Source organism: Astyanax mexicanus, chromosome 3, assembly GCF_023375975.1.
Source record: "Astyanax mexicanus isolate ESR-SI-001 chromosome 3, AstMex3_surface, whole genome shotgun sequence".
Lineage (NCBI taxonomy): Eukaryota > Metazoa > Chordata > Actinopteri > Characiformes > Acestrorhamphidae > Astyanax > Astyanax mexicanus.
Genome location: NC_064410.1, coordinates 7,516,653 through 7,542,583, shown reverse-complemented (window position 1 = coordinate 7,542,583; position 25,931 = coordinate 7,516,653). Strand labels below are relative to the sequence as shown.

Genomic DNA, 25,931 nt, shown 5'->3' with positions numbered 1-25,931 from the left:
CAACTCATTTCCAACGCCAGAACTCATTCCTAGATCCCCAACTTATTCTCAACTCACCAACTCATCCTCAACTCCACACATTTCCCCCAACTCCCCTACTCATCCCCACCAGCATAACTCATCCCCAACTCTCCTACTCATCCCTAACTCCACAACAATCCCCAGTTCATCTCCATCTGCCAAACTTACCCCAACTCCACAACTCATTCCCACTTTCCTAACTCATCCCAGCCTTCCCAACTCATCCCAACCCCCTAGCTCTCCAACTCATTTCCAACACCAGAACTCATTCTCAACTCCCCAAAACTTCCAACTCTTCCACAACTCCCCAACTCATCCTCACTTTCTCCATTCATCCCCACCTCCCCAGGCTACTCAAGAAGATTCCAATACATTACATTACATTACATTTGGCAGACGCTTTTGTTCAAAGCGACTTACAATAGTCAAGGACAAAAGTAATAGAAGTTAAAGGTAAAACATTTTTAGACAGGGCTTAAAGGAGGTCGAAGGGAAATAAGGGGATACAGGGGTAAAGGAGGGGAAGTAGGAAATGAGGTTAAATGTAGTTCGTGTGTTAGAGGTGTTAGGAGAGTAAGTGCTCTTTGAAGAGCTCTGTCTTCGGGAGTTTCTTAAAGATAGTGAGAGATTCTCCTGATCTGGTAGTAGAAGGTAGTTAGTTAGAGGTGTTAGGAGAGTAAGTGCTCTTTGAAGAGCTCTGTTTTCAGGAGTTTCTTAAAAATAGCGAGAGATTCTTCTGATCTGGTAGGAGAATCTCTTGCTATCTTTAAGAAACTCCTGAAGAAACTCCTCCACCTCCAATACAAAATAATCCCGCAAGTTCTCCTGAAGGCTGGCAGCAGGTAGTTCACACAGGAACTGTAGCGGTTGGGGTTCAGTCTGCAGTACAGCAGATCTCCAGTAGCTGGTTAGTGTACAGCACTGGGTTTGCATATTACTGAATACACTCTGATTAAACTTTTGCTTTTGATATAAGCTGAAGGACATCGCACATGACCGGAAGTCCAAAACCAGCACGCCAGCCGAGGATGATGAAGAGAGAGGGGGGAGACGGGGCAATTATTCTGAAGACTGCGCCAGACAAATGGAGGAGTGAAGTAGGGGCTTCTTTTTTGGCAGGCAGAACAAACGGGCGAGGCTCTTTTTGAAGATGTGTGGACCCTTTGATTTCACACTCTCCATTAAGTCCGTTCAGCCCCTCGGCTGTGGAGACGGGCTGTACGCCCCGCGGTGCCGCGCACCCCTTCAAAACCCTCAACACCTTCCCTCTCTGCTCTTTGAAATGAGAATACTGTAGTCTTCTTTTATTATAAACGTATTTATTCACACCGTGACCGTGGAGAAGTCACTGTGCCTTCCAGAGTTGTCGTGGTGAGCACAGCTCATGGTGATCTGGGTTTCACTGCTTATTCAAGGACAGAGAGTTAAAACTGACCTGTAGGTAGAAAAACTAAAATCAGTTAGAAGGGAAAAACTTTAAAAAAAAAAGCATTCTGACAGATTGTAACACATTACAGGAAGTGTAGGGGGTGCTACAATGCATTTTTAATATATAGAAAAGCTTAAGAAGAAGTTTGAAAATGTTAATACCCCAACAACAGTGATATAACTTCTAGTTTTTTGAGTGTAATGTGAATCTGGCAGATGGTCTTTGCATTGTTTCTAAATATCAGGACGAATGGACCAATAAACATCATTCTAAATTAGAAAAAAAAAATCTTCTCCAGTAAAGTTGCTAATTTGGATTGATTAGCTGATGCTGTAAAATTGATCTAACATGTCAACTATGAGCTAGTATGAAATTGGGAACTAGCTCGTGCTAATAGCTAAAGCTGTAAATGTGAAGTAAAATGCTAATAGCTGTATACACTACCAGTCAAAAGTTTGGACACACCTTAAATTATTATTATTAATTATTTAAAAATGTTTTGCTTTGTAGGTTAATACTGAAATCAAACAAACTTAGAAGGAAATATATGGACTTATAAACAAAAAACGTGTTAAACAAACCAAAATATGTTTTATAGTATTTTAAATTCTTCAAACTAGCATCTCTTGTTTAGATAACAGCTTTGCACATATTGGCTGCATTCTGCATTTTTTTTTCAGTCAGATTTATGAGGCAGAGTCTCCTGGAATTCAGGCTTTCAGTTAACAGCTGTGCTGCTGAACTCGTCAAGAGTTACTTGAATTACTTGAATGTTTTGTCTCTTAATAAAGTGTTTAAGAGCAGCAGTTGTAAAGTAGTGAAGAGGTAGAGTTACAGGTATACAGTGAATAGTGAATATTTGAGTAATGTTTTAATCCAGATTATGAGAAGCAAGAACTACTCAACTAATTAAAGAAAAAATGACTTTAAAAGTAAAGGTCAATTAATCAAATGATTTCAAGAACTTTGAAAGTATCCTCAGGTGCAGTCGCAAAGGACATCAAAAACGTTATGATGTAACTGGCTCGCATAGTCCTTATAACATATGTATTACATAGTTAGAGCTGGGCGATTAATCGATTTTATCGATTAATTCGAATTTACAGTTAAGGACGATGTGTTTTTATGAAACACACACACAACATGACGGCGGAGCAGTGTTGCCAAATTTGTCGCTACTTTTCAGACCCTCTAGCGACTTTTTTTTGTAAAAAAGCGACTAGCGACAAATCTAGCAAGTTTTTGTGGTGTTATTGGAGACTTTTGGCGACTCTGAGATGAACACCCGCTCTTCAGTTACTGACCTCCACGCTGCAGCGGGTGCTGCCGTGAGCCCCGCCCACAACACTCACAGTGCAGTCTCACACACTTAGCACACACACACACCACTCCACGAACACACTGTGCGTGCTGACTGACCCCGCCCCGTATTCACAGAGCAGAAATATAAGTATAAAAGTGTCTTCAGTGTGACACGAAAAAAAAAAACTGAATTTAACTCACACAGTCTCAGTCAGTCTCTCACCTCATTCACCACGCAGCCTGTCACTCACCTCGTCCACAGTGTCTCCCTCTATGTAAAAAGCTATTCAACAATTTGTCTATAATAGGTTTGAAAACAAAGAAAACTTAAGAAAGCTAAAAAATAAATAAATAAATAAATAAAAAACTGCTCTTATAATAACATTTAACAACACGGCAAAAAACTGATTTATGTAATTTACGTAAAAATAAAGTTATTTTGAGACGTGACTGCCTATTTAAAAAGCAACAGAAGTTATCCATTGTTTGAGGTTATTTGTATAATTTCTAACATATTCAGAGTGTTTTTTACTCACTTTTTTCGCTCTCACAATGTTAAAAACATGTATTATGCAAATTTGGCGATGACGTCATTTTTTAAGTATTTTAGTATTTAGTATTTTAGTAGGGGAAAAAAATCGATTTAAATCGAAAATCTGATTTTTTTTTTTTTTTAAATCGAAGATTTTTTTTTTTTGGGCCATATCGCCCAGCTCTATAAATAGTCCTAATTTACAATCTAGTTAAAAAATAATAAAAATAATAAACTTTAATCTGATACTGTGGGTGAACTAAGACAACTATCGACATGACACACTATAACAGAAAGTTAAAGCTGTAAATGTGAACTTTCACACTAACAAGAAGTAAAAGTGTTTTTCAGGTCCTTTGAAAGTAGAGAGCTTTGCAGTTCTCCCTGTGTAGAGAATAGAAACGAGTGAAGGAGCAATCCATCCTGAACATGGACAGTGATTGAATGAAAATGATGCTTTAAAAAAAGAGAAGTGAGAGAAAATGACACTTTGATTAGACGATAATTCATTAATAGCCTATAGATTAAAAAAAAAAAAAATCAAGTCAACAGACACTTGTGTAGTGTTGATAAAGTATGAGAGCAATAAATACATCATTTAAAAGTATCTGCATCTTTTACACCACTTGCTAGAAAAATTGTTGGGGTGGGAAAACTGTTATAAAACAGCTAAAACAGTCTTTTTTAGACCTGCTTTTTTTTTAATTACAGATCTGCATTTATTACCATGTGATGACAGCCTTTAGATATTGAGTAGAAAGTAAAACGCATTTCCACAGCCTGTTCTACTTCTTTAATTGCTTTAAGCACAACACTCCAGAGCTTCTAGTTCTCATTAGCGCCCAATTGTTTTACCGTCCCCTGGAAAAGAATATGCTCTTATATAAAGAATAAATGATCAAACGCCTTTTTCCCCGCTTACATAATGAAGAGAAAATTTAATATGTACAGTATCTGAGGATTTTTCTCCTTACATAAGCTCATTGCAAGTCGGTAATTGAGGCACATAAGCACACAGCGCGAGCTTGCAAGCCTTTTGGAAAAGGCGTGTTTTTCGTTAGCGCTGCTGTGGCTTCTCTTGTGCTTTAATTTCCCCCCTCTTTTACTGTTTATCTCGCTGAGGACTTTCAGGAACCGGCGCACTCTGGGCTGTTTACTTATCGCTGCACGATCTCTGAGTAAACTGTGTTTTTTACTACACAGACAAGCTGCCTGGGAAAATCGTTTTCTGCCCTTTAGCTCCAGCTTTGCCGATGGAGCAATTCCCACCTGCCCAAGGCAGGCCCTTAGACACCGCCGCCTTGAGCCGAGAGGAGAATAAAGGAATTTAAGCGGTACTTCTCCAAGATATGGCACTAGGGACGGAAGTGAATGAGCTTGAGTTAGCTTGAAGTAGGTAGCATAGTCTTGTTAGCTGAAGAAAGCTAAAGAGTCTCTTTAAAGGTCTCTTTTTAAAGGTTTCTTTTTTTCGCTAATTTCTTTCAATGGTTTAACATGTCATTAACGTAAATGACATGCAAACGTCTTGCCTCTGGTTGGCTAACAGGACAGTGATGCTCCCTCCACACCTCTGCAGTGGACAGTCGCTAGCCTAGGAGATGCTTCAAAGTACCTATTTCTTGCTAAGAAGACAGTTTTGAAAATCTTGCCTGGATTGTTTTAGTTTAGCTTTATGAGATGTGTAGAGTCACCTGGAATTCAGGCTTTCAGTTAACAGCTGTGCTGAACTTTTCAAGAGTTAATTAATGTCTTTAATGTCTTGCCTCTTAATAAAGTGTTTGAGAGCATCAGTTAAAGTAAAGTAGTGAAGCGGTAGAGTTACAGGTATACAGTGAATAGTGAATATTTGAGTAATGTTTCAGTTTCAAAGACCGTCAAAAACAACATGATGAAACTGGCACTCATCGTCCTTTATAGTCTGGATGACCTCAGTATTCATTTACAATGTAGGAAAAAAATAAAGAAAAACATTGCTTCTCATTGGCTAACAGCACTGTGAGGCTCCTTCTATGGCTCTGCAGTGGGTGGTCTCAAGCCAAAGTGGGTGGGGCCATAAATCCTAATTTACGGGTTGACATTAGTCTGGGGCTAGCATAGCATCGTGGCTGCCTTGCATATTCTGCACAAATCTGTTGTGGTGGTTTGGTTGTGCGCTTCCTCAGAAATGTATAAAGAAATGTTGTGAGCGGTGCAGTTCTTAGCAATATTAAAAAAAACAGGTTTTGAAGAATAGGGCTGCAACTAATGATTATTTTTCAGATTATTCGATTAGTCAATGATTATTTCTGTCATACCCTCCATCTCTGCTTGCTGTGGGTATGGCTGCTTTTCTAGCTTGCCCTATCTTCGCTTCACATCGATAGAAACAGCTGAGCAAGGGATTTAAATGCCCTTCAAATGTCTAGAACCTTGCCCTTTAAATGTGAAAAGTGCTGATATTTAGTGAGGAAATGTGTAATCTTGTGTTTGGGCGCCCCAGTAGTGTCCCCAGTAGTGTCCCCAGTAGTGTCTCCGATTAGTGGACAATGAACATTTGGGGTCGACAATTTTTTTAAATCGGCGTTGTCGATTATATCGACTAATCGTTGCAGCCCTATTGACGAAAGGCTATCTACGTCTGTATGATGTATTGTTACTGCTGTGGCAAGTGGAGCCCTCTAGTGAAAACCTCAAGTATTACGCATAGCAAATAAACAAGTATATTAACCATTAGGGGTGTGCCATATCGTATTGTACGCAATAATATCGCCAACATTTTTAAATATCATGAACGATATTATACCCTAAAAATATCGTACTATATCAACCACCCCTAATTATCACATCAGGGTACTACTTTTTTTTTTTTTTGCTGTTTTTAGCAAAAGAAAAATTCACACTGTTCTCATTTTCCATTATGTATCTACTAGAGACAGATTATATCTGTCCAGTATCAGTTATTTTACTTTAATACTGGATATATGGAGATATTTATTATGGAGTGCATTATTAGTATCATGACATTCTGCATCATTGGCCTCTATTACAAGTCTGATCAAATTCTTGTCCTTTTTAATATCTCAGGTAGGGGTGTGACATAAATCGCATGCAATAATTAAATAAAATTTTCATTTTGTTGCAGTAGTGTATTCTTGAAAAAAGAAATCATTAATTTACATCGCCAAGAGTACAGTTCTCGCGAAAATACCATAAAATATTGTGATATTATTTTAGGGCCATATCGCCCACCCCTATTAACCATTACGTTTATGACACAGTTGGTTGTCTACATGATCTCATAATCAAACATCAGGTAGGTTTTGTTAATATTATTATGATGGCAGCTATTTCACTTGTCCATGTTGTTATACATGGTGGTGTTGTGTACCTTGTATAAGACCTGTTGAACCACTTTTAAAAGTGTAGCTATTAGATGCGGGTTCATCTCTGTTTGTGAGTGTATACAGCCAATAAATATCTTACCTAAACATGTATCTTTACATATAAAATTCTCAGATTTCTCAAGCTTCTTACACAGAGCTGTACAAGCCTGCTGATTCTTGTGGAAAGCAAACCTTTCCTGTACTTCATGCCTCTGCTGTTATTCACACTCAGTCATGTCCTGAGAATGTGTTGCTCATTTCCAGAGCACTGTGTTCTGGGAATCAACCAGCTTATTGCTTGATATTGGGGGCGTTTTTAAAGACTACAAAACTGTTAAATCTACTTAACAGGTAAATATTATGCAAAGTTTACTTTTTGTGTGCTTTTGTGCTGCTATTTGGGTCTCGACTGCTCCTATAAACAATCAAAGTGCGAAAAAATCCATCCAGCCATCCATTTTCTGCGAATCAGTTGTGAAAAGTTGTGAAAGATTCTATAAAATGTTTGGATGGCTCAAAACCTGCATAAAACCACACTGGCACCGCCCCTCAGCCGTCAACCCCCACCAGAACTAGATGAGTTGAATATCTAATCTAATTTCAGTCATTTTGGTTGAGAATCTCAGTTAGTAGACTTCTTCTGAAGGAGGGATCTGTACCTACTGTCCATGGCAAGTCAAAGTGGCGGGAGATCACTATCACTATTAAATAATGAGTTTTGTGCTTCTATCCCTGTTAAAAGTGAACTGGCTTATTCGTGATTTGCCATTTATCCCAAGTTAACACTAGCGTGTGGTAAACACTCAGGCTAGCAACAACTTTTTGGCATAAAAGTGACAGAGCTCTTTCAGAAACGGCTCATCCTGAATGGGACTGAAACTGGTTAGATTAGATCTGGTGAAATCTCTTTAATTAAGAGTGATTTTGTGCAAAGAGCTTCATGAACATGTTTTGTATTAAAGCCCATAGACTTATTCTAACTTATGGAAAAAGAGCTATAATATATTCCATATAACTAAGGATTAATCTCTAAGGTTGAAAGTTACCAGTTAGATAACTAGCCTAATATACCATAGCTTTAGCTTAAAGATTGCTGACCTCATTTAACTAGTTAAAAGCTAAGTTACTATAACATTTGGCTGTACCCTATGTACATGTGGACAAGAACTGTGTCAATTAAAGTCAAGTTAGCTTTTACAAATCAAACTGGTGAGCTTGTTTATGTCAAAGTGACTGGTAGGCCAATGAAGACCTCCACTGTTGATGGCAGAAGAATTCTGATTGTGTAGCTAAATGCATTTATTAGAGGCGTTGTACACAAACATTTGGACATATAGTGCAGGATGCTATAACCTGTGCTAAAAGCTAAACAGCAAAACAGTCGAGCAGAGACCTTACATGTTTACAGTTTGTGTTGCAATGATGCAATGTGCAGTGAAGCTTTTTAAAGAGGTTATTTGTAAATTTAAAGGTACATCAAAGGAATCAGAGGTGGTTATTTTGTGGCATCACTCTGAAACTCTTTGTAGCACCTGTATTTTAAGAAGGTAGAGCAGCTTAATTGCTTTCTTTTAGAGATGCAGAAAATATATATATATAATATATATGTTTGTTAGACGGCTACGCCACAGTAAACTGGCAACAATTTGAGTGCTGCTACTATCTGATTGGTGGCCTGTAGAAATAATCAGTGATCAGTGTTGGAACAGTTTGAACAACTTTGAGGTTGGAGAATGCAGTCAAAGATTCTGCTGTCCACGTGGTCCGCTATGTAATGTATCTGGAAAACCTTAGGTTGGATGGGTTCTTCTAAAGATAAAGGAAAGTTATTAAAGGCGAATTACATGCAGAGTTCCTGGGCTGTTCCTTTGGTGACTGTTTTGTCTGTTTTGTACTTTTTTATAGCAGTAGTTATTATTGTTCTTTACTGTAGTTTCTTCCCCTAATTAGTTCGTATTGTACTCACTTTGAAGAAACATTCTGCCTCTACACTATATTTATATATACTGTAAAACACGCTGTTCCTCAGTTAATAACAAAGAATCAATGTGCCGCAACATAAACAGCTGAGCTGTACAATAAACTCGCACAATACAGATCTGCCTTGTTGTTCTTGTTTTCTTATCAGCGGCGCATCCGGAGATAATGAAGATGACGGAACTGTGCCAGTGGAGTTCGCAATCAGATAAGCCTGAGAAATCACAACACAACATTATCTTCCACAGAGGTAGATAATGTTTGGGGAAAACATGCTCTAAGTGTGTGTTGCCGAACAAGCAGATTGGTTGTAAAAAAAAAAAGGAGGCGGCTGTGCCGTCGCAGATTTAACGACTTCGTCTCCCTAATCACAAAACAGCGTAGCCTGCAGCAAGAGCATGCAAGCTAATCAAGCTGCGGGGGCGATGTGGAACGAATTAGACCTGACCTTGGTTCTGTGGAGGGGGACACACTGCACCCCTCCCACATCAAACCCCTGAAGCCCCTGAAGGCCCTTTTGCGCAGCCTTTCAAAGAGCCCCCAGAGAGGGATGGAAAACGGTACTTATCGCTAGTGTGCACAGCAGCCCTTTCCCGCCACGCTGATGCCCCTCCCCCCCGCAGGGAATCCGGAAGATTCCGTCACTGTTTTGAAGCAGATGGCTGGTGGCGGGACGAGAGAGATGGGCTGTGTTTCAGCAGAGCCGAATTAATGAGGAGCGAACTGATTCAGATGGGTGATAACTGATAACAGCAGATTCTTCCTGTCTGATATTAGTCTGGGAGCAAACTAATGCCAGCAGTGTAGTGTAAATGAAAAGAGAAGAGGTTTTAAGGCAAAAAAAACAGCTTCAAAACAGCTTTCATCAAAAACTTTTTGATGAAAGAGCACAGTGGAGTTTATGTGGTGCAGAGTGCCAACAGAAGTCCTAATCCTTAGCCTTATTCTAAGACTTTGTCTTTGGGATATGGGATTGATTCTAATCTTCCCCTTGTTTTAAGAACGGTTGTTCTGAGACATTGTTTTGACTGTCATTAGTCTAAATCATCATGTAATTGGCTCTTAGATTTTCAATTGACTGTCATTGGTCCAAATCACTGAGACATTGGTTCTGAGACCTCTGTTTGACTGCTGTTGGTCCTAATCACTGTCATTGGCTCTGAGACCTTCCTCTGGTCCTAACGATTGTGGTCCTAATCACTGTGTCATTGGTTCTTAGACCTCCCTCTGACTGCTGTTGGGACTAATGAATGCATCATTGGCTCTGAGACCTTCCTCTGACTGCTATTGGTCCTAATTACTGTGTCATTGGTTCTTAGACCTTTGCCATTGGTCTAAATCATTGGTCTTAATCACTGTGTCATTGGTTCTGAGACCTGCCCTGGCTGCAGTTGGGACTAATGAATGCATCATTTACTCTGAGACCTCCCTCTGACTGCTATTGGTCCTAATCACTGTGTCATTGGTTCTTAGACCTTTGCCATTGGTCTAAATCATTGGACTTAATCACTGTGTCATTGGTTCTGAGACCTCCCTGTGACTGCAGTTGGTCATAATCACTGAGTCATTGGTTCTAAGACCTCCCCTGACTGCAGTTGGGACTAATGAATACATCATTAATTCTGAGACCTGCCTCTGACAGCTATTGGTCCTAATCACTGAGTCGTTGGTTCTGAGACCTCTGCCATTGGTCCTGTTTACTGGTCTTAATCACTGTTTCATTGGTTCTTAGACTTCCCTCTGACTGAGTGGCTCTGAGAACACTAGTCCTAACCACTGTGGTCCTAGTCACTGTCATTGGTTCTTAGACCTCCCTATGAATGCTGTTGGGACTAATAAATGCATCTTTGGTTCTGAGACCTTCCTCTGACTGCCATTGGTCCTAATCACTGAGTCATTGGCTCTTAGATCTTCCATTGACTGTCATTGGTCCAAATTGATCCATTGGTTGTGAGAACTCCCTTTGGCTGCTGTTAGTCCTAATCACTGCCACTGGCTTTGAGACCTCCCTCTGGTACTAACCACTGTGGTCCTTATCACTGTGTCACTGGTTCTTAGATCTCCCTCTGATTGCTTTTGGGACTAATGAATGCATCATTGGCTCTGAGACCTCCTCTAGTCACTGGGATTGGCTTTAAGACCTACCTCTGGTACTAACCACTGTTGTCCTAATCACTGTGTCATTGGTTCTTAGACATCCCTCTGTTTGCTGTTGGGATTAATGAATGCATAATTGGCTCTGAAACCGTCCTTTATCACTGTCATTGGCTCTGAGACCTCTGTCATTGGTCCTAATCACTGGTATTAATTTCTGTGTCATTGGTTCTGAGACCTCCTCTGACTGCTGTTGAGACTAATGAATGCATCATTGGCTCTAAGACCTCCCTGTTGACTTCAGTTGGTCATATTTATGGTGTCATTGGTTCGATAATTGGTCGTAATCATATTGTCTTTTGTTATCGATGTGCCTATTGTCTGCAATTGGTGCTAATTATTGCATGTTTGGTTGTAATACCTCCACCTGACTCTGACTGGTATTTTGAGGTGTCCCTCTGCCTGGGATTAGTCCAAATCAGAGTATCATTAGTTATGAGACCTCCCCCCTAACTATGATTGGCCTCCTACACTGTGACATGGACCTAATCAATAGCAATATTTGTCCTGCGACCTCCCCTTTCTGCAGTTGGGGTTCTGTTGTGTTCCCTGTCTTTGATTAGTCTCGGTCACAGTGACATTTTTCTGAGACTTCCACCGAATGCAATTGCTCTAATCAGTGCAACTTTGGTTGAGGGACCTCCTTTTGTCTGTGATTGAGTGTGGTTGTTCTGAGACCTCCCCCTGACTGTGATTGGTCATAATCACTGTTATTTTTCTGAGACTTTTGCGACACAGAAAGCTGTATGTTGTTGTGTACCTGACAGTGTGTTCAGAGATAGTTTGTATTTCCTTAGTCATTTTATTTTTTTAGCTACAATGCTGTCTTAAGCAGGCTAAAAGTGCAATCAATGAGACTTTCAAGTACAAGCACTGAGATTCTGTTTAAAACAAAAGGCTAAAACACTGGCTCCCAGAGATCTTTCTAAAGAGTTTAGCGCCAATCCTTGTCCTCCACACTTGATCTATCTAATGAGTGGCTTGAGATGTTAGTGGGCAGCAGGATGAAGTGCCTAGCCTAGAGAGGAAGATTTCCATAAGAAGGGTTGATGACCTTACCATTCCATGTTGTGCTAGAATAGTGAAGTGTGAATTCACCTTCTTGAATTCCTTTGCTGTTAATTTTGCATAGTGGAACATGAGATCATTATCGTATGATCTTTATCATCCAGGTCTTTCTGCAGGTGTGCATTCGCCTTGCAAGATCCGTGACTAGGCGTGACTAGGTTATCTGATGGCATTGACGTGTCCTTGGCAGAGGGGCGCTAGATGCCTTATGCTGTCTGCAGAAGAAAGGGACTTTATGGCCAGCTTTGAGGAGTTATTGTGCATGTGTCTGTCCATGAGTGTGCATAAGCGTGGATGCCAAACACAAAGGAGGGTGACTGTGACCCTTCTGCGAACCCAATCCCTTCAGGGCTCTGCCAAATTGCTCCCCCCCAATCCTCTCCGTGTCTTGTTTCTCTCCCTGAGCTTTCTCTTTTCCTTCGTTCTTCTTTCCTCTTGCACCGGCTCGGCTGCCGATCTAAAAGAATAACACAGGCCTTATCTCGCCCAGCCTGGCTGGATTTGCAGTCGAAGCACAGCCGCTGGAGCTTAGTTGCATGACTGCGGGACTACCGCACACAAGGAACAGAACCTACTGGGACTCACAGACGTTCTTTGTTCTTCGTACGACCTTGATTTTAGGGGAACAGCTGATATTGGTTAAATATATTCTACAATTTTTTACGCTTTATTTTCTTACTCTGAAATGAAACGACATGTTGGTGAGGATTTATGAACTGATCCATCCATTCATTTATCCAACTTTTAATCCACTTCTTACTGGTCAGGGTCAAGGTTTTATGGCCAACCGAGAGTCATTGGGTTCAAGGCAGAGAAGACTCTTAGACAGGGCACAGGCCCATCACAAGAACTCTGTACCCTTTCTGTACCCTTCCTTATTTATATTTTCTGTACTTTGAATTATTACCCTTATTCCTAAAGTTAGGGCAGGTTTACCTACTCATGCATCTATCTATTTAACTATCCATACATTTTTTTATCTGCTTATTCCTCCTGGTCATGGTTGTTGGGAAGTCCAAACTTGTAAGGCAGAAATACCACTTGGACAAGTTGCCAGGCCTTGTTTATTTATGCTTTTATTTATTTTTACAACCTCTATGGTTCTCATGTGGTAGAACAGCCATGTAACATTAACAGGCTTATATGGGAACAGCTTATGACCTCAGAAAGGTACCAGACCACCAATAGTCACATTATTAAAACATATATAAACACAGTTTTTTTCTACAGCTATATAGACTAGGGAGAGAACAGTGCATAAGTACACTAGATGTGGTTGAGAACATAGCAAAGCATATTTGCTTTTCCCATAATATAGTTCCTTTAACCGGTTGTGGGACAGGTGGCCCAGATTAGGCCAAGTCCTGGATTACAGGGAATTCTTCATGGAGTTTGATTCAGAGAAAGACTTTCTTCTTTTTGTTTCCTGAACCACATTAAAAGCCGATGTATCCTCTCTCCTCTCCCCTACTAAGCCCTCTATGCCTACAGTAGCTTCAAACATCTGACGTTAGACCACCAAAGGAGACAGACAAGTAGAACAGCAGACAGACAAACAGACAGAGGCCTCTTTCAGTCCGGCTCATACCTCACTGCTGTTTCAGCCGCATGCAGACCGATGCTGCCCAGCCAGAACTCGCATACTGGAGACAAAAAGCTGCTTAACGACATGTTGACTCGCAGCTGTGAGAAATAACAGGAGCATTAGAGATTCCCTTTTTTCTCTAAGCACAAGCACTCCAGAAGATCACGTCTGCGGAAGCATCTAGTGCCGAGTTTCCAAATACACTCACAGAATGTTTTATAGTAAATATATTCAGCTCAGTTCCAAAACCAGTATCTATCTCTAAATGACTTGACAGATCTGAAGCCCCGTTTCCACCTGGCATTAACATACATCCAGCACAAATACTGATGTGAATGGGATAGAGTGCGTCTTGAGGACACATTGTAATTAAATGGCTAAAACCTTGTTCATTGGTAATCAGGGATGTATATGACCGCATTATTATTATTATTAATATTATTATTATTAATATTATTATAACAGCAAAGCCCCACCCACATTAATCTAGTTACTGCCCCTGCCAGAACATACACAATAACCTGTAAAACCACACCATCTACATAAGTTAGCCAAGCTAGCATGCTACTATAGCAACTAACTTTTTATTCAGTGCAGAACCATTTTTATAAAAGAGTTTCTAAAAAAAATTGTTACTGTCTGTAAAAATACTTTCATGAAAAATGAACTATTTGAGTGCTAATAGTGCCCACCAGTGGAGAGTCTTCAAACTCATCTTTTCTTATCACGTGTTCTCTTTGCACATCTCTTTTCTTCTTACATCTCTTTTCCTCTAGCATCTTTTTTCCTCTTTTTTCTTTTCTTAGCTCTTTTCTTCTCTCATCTTTTCTTTGTACATCTCCTCTTATGTTCTCTACTCTTGCCTTCTGTTTTCTTTCCCATCTTTCCTTATCCCCCTTACTATGTATTCTCTCATTTTTGATCTTCTCCTTTTCTTTTTATTTCTCATATCCACATTCTTATTTTGTCTTCTCCCCTTTTGTTTTCTTTACTTCCTCTCTTCTCATTTTCTTTTCCTTTGGTTTTAATTCCCCCTCTCTTGTTTTGTGTTCTACGATTCTTATTTTTTATATATTCTCTTCTCCTTCTTTTTTCCTTTCTTTTCTACTAACTTATCCACTAATTTCTTATTGAGTCTTTCCTTCTCTTCTCTCCTTTTCGCTTCCTTACACCTCGTCAAGAGTCTATTTTCATGCCTTGCGCCCATGACGTTAAAAGGGGGAGGCTATGAGAATTAGTATATTCCTTTTGTGCGTTTTGAGCTGCTTAGGGTGTTTTTATTGCTCCCTCACGATATCAGACACACTGATGCCCTAAATCAAGGTGCGTGATCCGCAATTGACCGCTAAATAGATCGCTAAAATAGACCTCCTAATCTGTTATTTTTTTATTTTCTCATTTTTCTCTTGTTTTGCTTTCCTTTTCTACTATCTTTTCTCTTAAATTTGTTATTTTGTCTTCTCTTTTCCCCTCTTCTCTTTTCTTATCATCTCTTATTTTGTTTTGTCTTCTTTCCTTTTTCTCTTTTCTTCTTCTCTCTCCTCTGCTTTTATCACCGTAATAAACCCAGGCACAATAGCAGGAAACTGACCCAGCGGTCAGAGGGTGCTGTAGATTGAAACCGGGTTGTGGTTCGGCTTCAAAGACACCGCGAAACAAACAACATCTTCAGGTCTTTCCCACAGAGCTGTTCTGTTCTTGTCCTACTTTCCTGCTGGTGTATTCATGCTTGGCTGCTTTAAAGATGGAGAAGTGTGTGATTTATGGCTGTGAGAAGATAAATGCTCTTCTGCCTGAACATAGGAGCACAACTCCTCAGAAAAATTCCATATTTTCCCATTTGTATGGCTTTCACCAAAAATCAGCGTTTTAGAGGTACCTGGGGGTCAGTGACTCACGGCCCGGCGCACAGCTGGTACCTGGACTGGTCTTCTACTTCAACACTGGAGTGACTGGAGTGACTGGAAATCAGGCTTACGCTCCACTTGCAGAAGATCTAAGCAGTCTTTGCTCGATGTAGATGATTAATACCCTAAAGATGCAGTTCATGAAGCTCACATGATCCATGCGGTTAAAGGCCCCACAGACCTACATGACTGGGTGTGTGTCTGGGTGTGTGTTTGAGTGAGTGTGTGTTCAGTGAGAGGAATAGGCAGCAGGTCAGTCTGAGCAGTGTACAGTAGATGAAAGCAGTGTAATGCAGCTGCTGCAGTTAATGAGGCTATGAGCTGTTCCCTCAGACTGCTGCCACACACTGTGGGGGCTTCCTGGAAACGAGCAAGAGCGGTCAAACAATGGCCTTGCAGTGTGTGTATCAGAGAGAGAGAGAGAGAAAGAAAGAGAAAGAAAGAGAGTGAGAGAGAGAGAGATGCGTAAATAGAAAGCAAGAAGCCAAGCAGAGTTTACGAATGTCTCTGAGAAGAGCTACAGTTGGTTTAAATTAGACAGAAGAGAGAGACCAGGAGAGAGAATGAGAGAGAGAGAGAGAGAGAGACAGAGAGAGAAAGAGAGGAGGTCTAGGAAAACAAACAGACCTGGGGGCTTCTACATTTTCAAGGCAGTACAGCTTTATTGGCATGACTGTACCTAGAACAGTCAGGCCAAAGCAACTAATCCAACAGTTTGCTCTCCAGTCCTTATTGTCTATATACAGTGGCGTGACCATTTATTTGCCCCCCTTTCTTTGTTTTTGCTTTTGTCATACTGATACTTTTCCGCAGTCAAGCTTTAACGATAACTGGCAATGAGTCTTTCACATCTCTGTGGAGGAAATTTGGCCCACTCTACTGTATAGAATTTTTTATTTCAGCCACATTGGAGGGTTTTCCAAAATGAAATGCCTGTTTAAGATCATGCTACAGCATCTTAAACAGACTTTGACTAGGCCACTCCAAAACTTTTTCTTTTTTTTAAGCCATTTAGAGGTGGACTTGTTTGTGTGCTTTGGATCATTGTCCTTCTGCAGAACCCAAGTACACCTGAGTTTAAGATCATAAATTGTTGGAGGAATGTTCTCCTAAAGAAGTTTTTATTGAGAGCAGAATTCCTGGTTCCATCTATTTTAGTTAATTCAGTGGGGCAAACACTTTCACAAAGGGCTGGATTGGTTTGAGTTTAAGGTCACAAATAAATGGAGGAATATTCTCCTATAGGATTATCTAGTAGAGAGTAGAATATATTGGCATATCAATATTTTGTCCCAACCTTAGGCAGTGGTTAGAGCACTGTACTCTTTTGTGTGTGCTGGCTCTGCTGACTCAAACATACATACAGAAATGGAGTAAAAGAAAGAAAGAGACCCTAAAGGGGAGAGATGGGTGGAGGGGGGGGGTCTCAGGTGACTGTCATATGGTCACAAAAAGCTGTGCTCCACAGGCCGCTGCTGTTGTTTGGGGGAAGCTTTACAGTTTGTTGAGTTTCTCAAAACATATGGAGCTCTCTCTCTGTTTTTTTTATTAATTGTTACAAGTTACAAGTGTTGTCGATCAATTAAAAACATCTTATTGCAGGAACTTTTGATAAATATTTTAATGTAAAATAAAATAATCAAGAGCATCAATGTGTAACTTTTATTGATTTTATATTCAATATTTTTGGTTTAATCACATTTTGTGGCACAGCAGTCCATGCCTACAAGTCCTTGAAAGCAAATTTGGCCTCTCTTTCTTTTTCTGGGAAGGCCCAACCTCATTGCCATCACTCTGCACATGGTTAGCGAGTGTGAACCCCTGTTAGCTGAAGTGACAGAACTGGCAGTTAATGTTCTCCTCCAATCGTGTTGAGCTGTACAATAGCATTGCATTAGCAGCAGTTCAGACAGATAAGTTGCTGCTTCTTAATTCTCAAAGGCAGCACATGCTAGCCCTGTCTTCCCAGCACAGTTGGCATTGAGTGGTGGAGGGGCGCTTGGGGACTGGGTGGAAATTGGATATGACTTAATGTTTACACTGTTTGTAGTACAATGATCAAAAGAGCTGCAAATAGACCATTAGAAGACATGGACTAAAGAGTTCACACTGTAAACTGCACTGTAAACGTACTGGTGGGGTTGGAAATGGTTTGTAAATTGGACGTCCCTTAATTTAGAGGTAACTGATCTTCAGATAGTAAACACACACACACACAAACACACACAGAAACCATGACCCACCCATGTGGCTTTCAGCAGCTGCAGAACAAAGACACACACAGATACACACACGCGCACACACATACGTAAAGCAATAATTAGCATGTTCAGAGAGTGAGGCCTCCCTGGCGTAGGTGCTGAAAGATTCCTGAAATAATGGAGCGGATGAAGCTCGTTATCCAGCCCATGGAGAGGCAGCAGGGAGTGTATCAGGACCTTTGAGACTGGAATATGTGAGAGAATCGCTGACACTTTCAAACACTAGTGTTAGAGTTGGATTCAGGGCGTTTATAGTGTGTAATTACAGTGAGACACACGCGCACACACTGCTTTAGCATGTGGGTCCTGGTGTGAAGGTCTAGCACAATGTCAAAAGTCATGAGGTAGTGGTATATAAATGGATCATGGAGTGTTACATCTGGGGATGACTTGGGAATAGGTAGACCTGAACATGGTATAAGATATTATGTAGTAGGGGTGCAACAAGACATCTTGAATATCTTTATATATATTGTATCATTTCTGTTTGCAATACATTATCAATACATATCGATACATTATTGAAACACAGGCACTCTAAACTCCCTTAGATGGGCCCCCAATTTTATATCTTACGTTACTGCTTAGTTACTCCTCTTGGTGGCACTATAATTAAATAAATAGGGTAAATCTTCTGTAAAGAATATTGCTAGTCAAATTCTGTAAAATTGATACCAATAAATCCCTATTTCCTGGTATGTAATTATTTAAGAGAATCCCACTATCATAATATCCATGATACTGGGTTTTAATGAGCAACGTATTGTTATAATATTAGTATCATGAGAAGTCTTCTCATTTCCACCCCTATTATCTAGTTAGTGAGGGTAAAAAAATACCAGTGTGCTCATGGCAAGGTTGTATTAGAGTTGGCTTGAAGTCTAATCGTTGGTGCCAGATGGATGGGCCATTTCGGATTTAACATCTCTCGAACCGCAAGGTTATGTGTCTTCCATGAATACATCATAGAAGGCTGGTATTACCTCCCACAGTGGGCAGTGCAGTGGATAATCATGATTGTGACCAGTGCCTCTCTACAAATAAACAAATAACTCTGCCAGAAATCACATCTACACTCAATACAGGAGTTAATATACAACAGATCAGTGCAACGTTCTTTAGCTTCCATCATTGGATATGATGGCAAAGGTCTTGGGACACAATGCTAGTTCCTGTCCCATGTGTTATCACTGCTGTTGTCCTGTTTTCTCATGTTGTGTTTGTGTTTCTCTCTCTCTGCAGATTTCTCTATAGTGCACAGACGGTGCAGCCATGTTCAGGAACAGCTTGAAGGCGCTTCTGAGCGGAGGCAAATCCAACCGCAAGAACCGCAACAGCGGTGAGTCTGATCATTCAGAAGAGGAGACCCTTTGCTGGGAACACTACTTCTGTGTGTATGTGTGTGTGTGTGGACAGGGAAGTTATTGGTATGCAATAGGATGATTCCACAGTTGTGGTGCTATGTATGTATACTATATGTCCAAATGATTGCAAACAACTAGGCCTGTAACAATAACCTTTTTTTGTGGACAATATATCAAGAAATGATTGCAATATACAATATTATTGTCATTTTAAGACTACTTAGTTCCACAATCCCACTTTAAAATAATTGTTCCTAATAACTGTGTAGTTACACAGTAACAATCATGTAATAACAGTGTAATAACTACTGGTGAATTACACATAGTTATGTTGAATTATCACAGTTGTACAGGTTATGTGATTGCACATGTGTCAGCATCAGTTTTGATGTGTTTTTAATAGAGCAAAGTGTGTAGCTATAAATTTGTATTAGTTTTTGCCCGGTATGTAATTAGGCCAGTGATCTTAAATGGTTTTGAAATACTAAAAATCATTACTCATATTTCATTATGGGAAGATAATAATTTGGTGTAATTCACCAGTAGTTACACTGTTATTACATGGATTGTTAACATGTATGCCACTGACAGAAAGATAATATAATAGCATAACAAAGCAATTGTAACATTTTAATGACAAATATTTTATATTAATATGCGTGTATAGAATCACAGTTATTGAAGCATTGGACATCGAAGCATGACTGGCTAAAATACTGTTCACGGTTATATATGTGAACAAACTTTACAAATAAACACAATCGACCATTTCACTATTATCATATATTATTGAGGATATGTCTATTTATTGTTCGATAAGATGTATATATAGATGATGTATGATAATTTAATTATTGGGACAAGAATATAGAAAACCCTGTAAATATGTTATTCTTAGAATGACAATTAGCTTCACTACCTGTGTGTTTAACGCACTCGCCTGTGTTTAAACTTCATTTACAAAAATGTATGTATCTTTTTTATAGATACATTTTATCAAATATTACATCAGAGTAGGAGTGTGCGATATTGGGAAAAAAATAGATACCGATATCTTCTATAAGTTTGCCGATACCGATGTTAAACGATATTTTGCATTACTTATAAATGTTTGTAAAAGCCTTACATTGTACTAGCTTTAACTAAAATTATATTAAAATAATTATTTACACATTATATTATTGTAAACTATTTATTTACCTGACACAAATAACAAAAAAACTAAAATATAGAAGAATCTGACTATTTAAATCGTAATAAACTTATCAATGTGTTTGCTGTTTGGTGATTTCTGCAGCATACATAGATAAACTATAAACAATATGTAATGCACATTCACAAAAAATATATAACTTTTTATAACATTTGTAAACCAATAACCTACTGTAAACAATAGGAATTGTGTAATTTGTGACTGCGTTATCTCTTGCAATCTGCTGCCTTTTTTGTCGTAGGGCACTTTTCTATTGAGTGACTCTGTTAAAGTTTGCGGAGTTTGTTTTGAGTGCCTTAGGTGGCTGTCTTGGGCAGCGGGCTCCTAAAGCTTTTCGTACTCCTCATACTCTGTGCGCTGGTTTGACGGAACAGGTTAGTTGTCGAGCTATCTTTAATGACAAACGCTTACTTACAGAGTTTACATATTGCCGTCCGTTGTTTGAGTAATGTCCACCCTTTCGAATCCAAACCACCTGCACTCAAGTGAAGATTATCCTCGTCTGGGAGATTAAATCCAGGGTAGTAGACTGGGAGGCTGGCGGTGTCTGAACCTTTTCCTCTGAGACAGCGTATTCGCTCATTTTCAGCGTTGTTTTAGCCAGCTAAACTAGCGCTAGCTTTAGCCTATGCTAGTACAATGTATGGGCACACTCAATGCGCATGCGCAGCAAGCTATTCTAAAGCTAGACTCGTGGAGTCAATGCGCGCTCTGACTGATGTTTTTTCCTCAGTGATTAGCATACTCGATATCGCCAGCTTGCACATCGTTAACGCAACAATTAAGATATTATCGTGGACGATATATATCGCACACTCCTACATCAGAGGGACACAAACGACACCCCACTGTGGAATCCCCTGGGGGTCAGTGTGGTTTGAGCAGTGTACAGTAGATGAAAGCAGTGTAATGCAGCTGCTGCAGGTAATGAGGCTGTTTGCTCACTGTTTGATTGAGACTACTGCCACGGTCAGCCAGCCGTTTTAATTATCCTTAGTGAGATTGAACGTAATCATTGTGTGTGTGTGATTGTGTGTATTTGTGTAAATACAGTGCTCACCAGAGCCTGTGTTGTTGGTGAACTCAACGCAAAGGAAACACACTCAAGTGCTTGATTTTTGTTGATAGAGCTTTTGCATGTACCACACAGGATCCTGTGTGTGTGTGTGTGTTTGAGGGTTTTTTAGAGTGGGCTAATAGCAGGACTCAGTAGCACAGTCTGGGCTGTTTAATGGCGTTGGGCGTGGCCATGCTTGGGAGTGTGTGTGTGTGTGTGTGTGCAGTACATTTAAACTGCAGAGACATGACAATGTAGGAAATTGCCTTCTCCACTTTTCACTGACTGCTTTGGGAGTGTGCCCCTTAAAGTGTACAGTGGTGTGAAAGTAGTATTTGCCCCCTACAGATTAATTTCGTTTTTTTTTTTTTTTTGTCATACTGATATTTGTTTGTTGTTTGATTATCAAACAAACTTTAATATCAGACAAAGATACCCTGAGTAAATATAAAAAGCACTTTTTAAATTATATTTTTATTTATTAAAGGAAAAAAAACTATCCCAACCAAAAACGATTTTGCCCCTAAACATACTAACTTGCTTGTGCCACCCTTGGTGGCAAAAACGGCAATAAAAAGTTTTACTTGACTTTTATTGTCCTGCTGCAGAACCCAAGTACACCTTAGCTTGAAGTCACAAACAGATGGCTGGATATTCTCCTTCAGGATTGTGTGTGTGTGTGTGTGTGTGTGTGTGGAAAGAGAGGTTGCATGCAATAGGATGATTCCATAGTTGCATTCCTATTCATGTATACTGTGTGTCCAAATGTTTGTGGACAACTAGGCCTGTAACAATAACCATTTTTTGTGGGCAATATACCATCAAAAAAATAAATGTGATATACAATAATTTTGTCATTTTAAGACTACTAAGTTCCACAATCCCACTTTATAACAATTGTCTCTAATAACTGTGTAGTTACACATTAACAATCATGTAATAACAGGGTAATAACTACTGGTGAATTACACATTGTTACAGACTTTACAGACTTTTTTACAGTTGTACAGGATATGTATTGCACATGTGTCAGCAACAGTTTTGATGTGTGTTTAATAAAGCATAGTGTGTGTATCATGTGTATTTGTTTTTTTGCCTGGTATATAATTAGGCCAGTGATTGTTTTTAAATACTAAAAAATATTACTCATATTTCAATATGGGAAGATAATAATTTGGTGTAATTCACCAGTAGTTACACTACATTACATGGATTGTTAATGTGTAACCTGGGTAAATATAAAAACACTTTTTAAATTATATTTTATTTATTAAAGGGAAAAAAAACCTATCCCAACCAAAAACGTTTTTGCCCCTAAATATAATAACTTGCTTGTGCCACCCTTGGTGGCAAAAACTGCAATCAAGTTTTACCTGACTTTTATTGTCCTGCTGCAGAACCCAAGTACACCTGAGCTTGAGGTCACAAACAGATGGCTGGATATTCTATAATGGATAATGGATAATGTATATATGTTGATAACCAATATCCATTAAGTACCATCTTTTCCCTCTCTTAACTTAAGCTGTTTATAATATATTGGTCTGAACAAACTTTGATTAAGAGCGGGCATAAACACAGTTTTAAACACAGCGCAGATATTTCCATTTACAGCTGAAATCATGCTTTTAAACCCAGAAAAATTATCTTATTTACATTTTAAAAGGCCATATAAAATTGTTGTTTTGCTGTTTTCCTCGGGTTATGAGTGAAAGGCTGATTTTAAAGTGCTGACTCAGCTCTCAGGTGATCCGGATCTCTGACACGACAGCGTGCGGGTGGGGCCGGGGCTAGTGATGTCCCAGTCCTGCATTGGTAAATTTTGCAATATATATAAAGTCGATGTCGATAAATTGATGTTACCTGGCTCCTGCCACATTATTCCATATGTTTTGGCTCTGCCCTGCTGTAAAATCTTTCTTTTTTTTCCGTTTTATTAGAATCGGAAATTTAACCTTGTCTCTTGATTGCAATGTTTGGTATATCACCTAAAGACAAAGTCATTTTTTTCCAATTTCATGCAGAGTGTCAGATTGGCACAATCCTATTCAGGACAGAAAGACCATAATAACTCGGATAAACGCTCTGCACAGTCATGGTGAACAGCAAAGCATTTCAGAATTTGGCTACGACATCAGAGAATCATGTTGTGTTTCAATTATTTTCTAAGGCAAGAACAGAAAGCTGAGGCTGCAGTTGGCACAATTAGTACCAATCAATCATGGCTTGAGTGGCACCGTCTAATTAAGTAAGATTGCTGACCATGTGACCATATATCTTCAATGTACCTGTTTTCTAACAGCTATTTCCAGCATGACTATTCACCACCCTGTCATTTTTTTAAAACTGCTTTTGCTAACATGACACTGAGTTCAGTGTTCTTTAGTGCTTATTGTAACCAAAGCTAAATCTCAAAGCTATAACTCCTTTGAGATGCAGAAGAATGGTTCACAGAGTCACATCATGAAAAATGCTGATTTTTAATTGTGAGTTTACATATAAAAATGGGTGTTGGAGTGGTTTATATATATATATATATACTGTTGTGTTTAAACCCCAACCACTACCAAGTTAGCTAAGCCAATTGTCCCACCCATTCAGCTGTATATCCCTCACCATTAGGGATGCCACAACACAGAGGGTGAAGACCAGCACATGCCTCCTCCGATACATGTGAAGTCAGACTCCGCCTCTTTTTAAGCTGCTGCTGATGTAGCATTACCGAGTAGCATCACAGCATAGCGCTCGGAGGAAAGCACAGCAACTCGGTTCTGATACATCAGCTCACAGACGACTTGTGCTGATCGACATCATCCTAGGAGTGATGAGGGGACAGGGGAAGCAGCGATTCCCTGATCAATCATAGTGGCAGCGCTTTAGGATCGTGACAGGTGTTTTATCTCCAGGTTCTTGCCAATACACAGCCCTAAATATAGGCATATATATGGTATGTTTCTGTGGTTATGTTATGTCCTTGTGGGCGTCACTTGTCTGTATCAGTGTGCATGTGTGTCATGTGACTAAGTGTGATTTCTTCAGCTGTGTTTGTTTTCTTCTTCTGGCGTCTGGCTGGGTAACTGCAGGGGCGTGTCTGCGTCTGAAGCTTCATTGCACACACACACATGCACACTCACACACACACTCCCTCACTGTGTCTCTCTCGCACACTCGCATGCACTGTGTCTGTCCGAAGTCCAGTTCAGGCTTCTCTCTACCCCTGAGGATTCTCTTTATTCCAACCAGCCGAAGATCTAAACCAAAGTCCTGACCCGACACCTCACTGTCCACTCTGCAGTTCTTCTCTGCGAGAGCTTCATAATGAATCTGAGTCATGCTCTCCGCAGCGCCTGCTGTCCCCCTGCTTAGTGTGAAAGTGCACTTCAGTCCCACCATTCTCTGCTACCAAACAGTGCCCCACATGTACTGTAGATATAAGAACAGGAACAGAACAGAATGTCCTGCAGTAATCTCTCGCAATAAAGGTTTGATTTACTAGCGCTGTGGCTAATCATCATGAAGACTGTATAGACATGGACTGGTGCAGGGTTGAGAAAGTACAGTGGAAAAGGAGCTGTTGGAGTGAAGAAGAGATATTGAAAAATAAGTCCTAATAAATGAGGTTCTGTCTAGAATTTGCAATAATTGGCTTCTGTTTAAGGTCAGGCTCCAGCATCTCAATCAGATTTAAGCCTCTACAAAGCACAAATTAAGCCTCTACAATTTTTTTTGCCATTTGCCATTCCATGGCGTGTCGCGATGCTTATTGCTATCTTACACCCTGCCAACAGTCTATCGTTATGGCTTGCACCCACGCCATTAAAATAGCATCAGACTTTAAGAATATATCTACACCGATGGGCGTGGTAGTCTGGTGTGGGATGGTGGTTGGTACAACTTTGAATATGGTGGACATTTTACAGTTTACTTTACCGTCTTCATATGTGATTTAAAATTGTATATAAATATGTCCTGCTTTTAAATCTCGAGTGGTGTTTTTTTTTTACATGCTTTTCGTTTTTAATTTCTTAATTAAAAGTAAAGTAAATCCAACTTTATATCAACAATAAAGCGAATAAAGAATAAAATAACATTGCTGTTCCCATAAATTACATGCTGCCGTACCCTCACATCGTGAACGCATCGTGAGCACCCTCTGCTGAGACACGCAACGTGCCAACCTGTTAAGATATGAACGCGCCAAAGTCAAAGCACACCTGGCTCTTAAAGGAGAACTCCTGTGTAAAATGGATTTTCGTTGTAGTAAAACATGATAAAGAGTACTTACCTTTGATGAATAGCACACCTCTGTTCTCCCACAGCATTCTGAGAACAGTTTGTCCAAACACCCTTTAGACTGGGTGACACGGGGCATAATTTGCCTCAATAAATCGCTTTTTCCACCGCTTTCCAGCTCAAAGAAGCTCCTTGCTAGAATCCGCATAGAGTAGCAGCCGATGCCAGGAGTGATGGCGGTGCTCAGAGCTAAAGCTTGCATTGTGGGATGTAAGCAGGGGTTTTTAATAAGCCTCTTGTGCACTTTTTAAGTTATTAATGCCTCGTTTTAAATGTCAGGACTCTCCTGATTCTAGCAAGAAGGTGTGGAGCTACTTTGAGCTGGATAACATTGTGAAAAAGTGATTTATTGGGGCAAATTATGCCCCGTGTCACCCAGTCTGAAGGGTGTTTGAACAAACTGTTA

The 25,931-nt window shown here is 39.8% G+C and overlaps 1 protein-coding gene across 2 annotated transcripts in view; it reads left to right on the top strand.

The window, feature by feature from the left end:
• The window catches only part of tanc2a (tetratricopeptide repeat, ankyrin repeat and coiled-coil containing 2a), a 251,531-nt gene that overhangs the window by 96,102 nt on the left and 129,498 nt on the right, over nucleotides 1-25,931 (top strand). For both annotated transcript variants that reach the window (XM_049476082.1, XM_049476083.1), the window contains exon 3: nucleotides 18,841-18,937. In XM_049476082.1, the coding sequence (XP_049332039.1) occupies nucleotides 18,871-18,937 (67 nt within the window). In that variant the 5' untranslated portion in view covers nucleotides 18,841-18,870. The remainder of the gene's footprint in view (nucleotides 1-18,840; nucleotides 18,938-25,931) is intronic.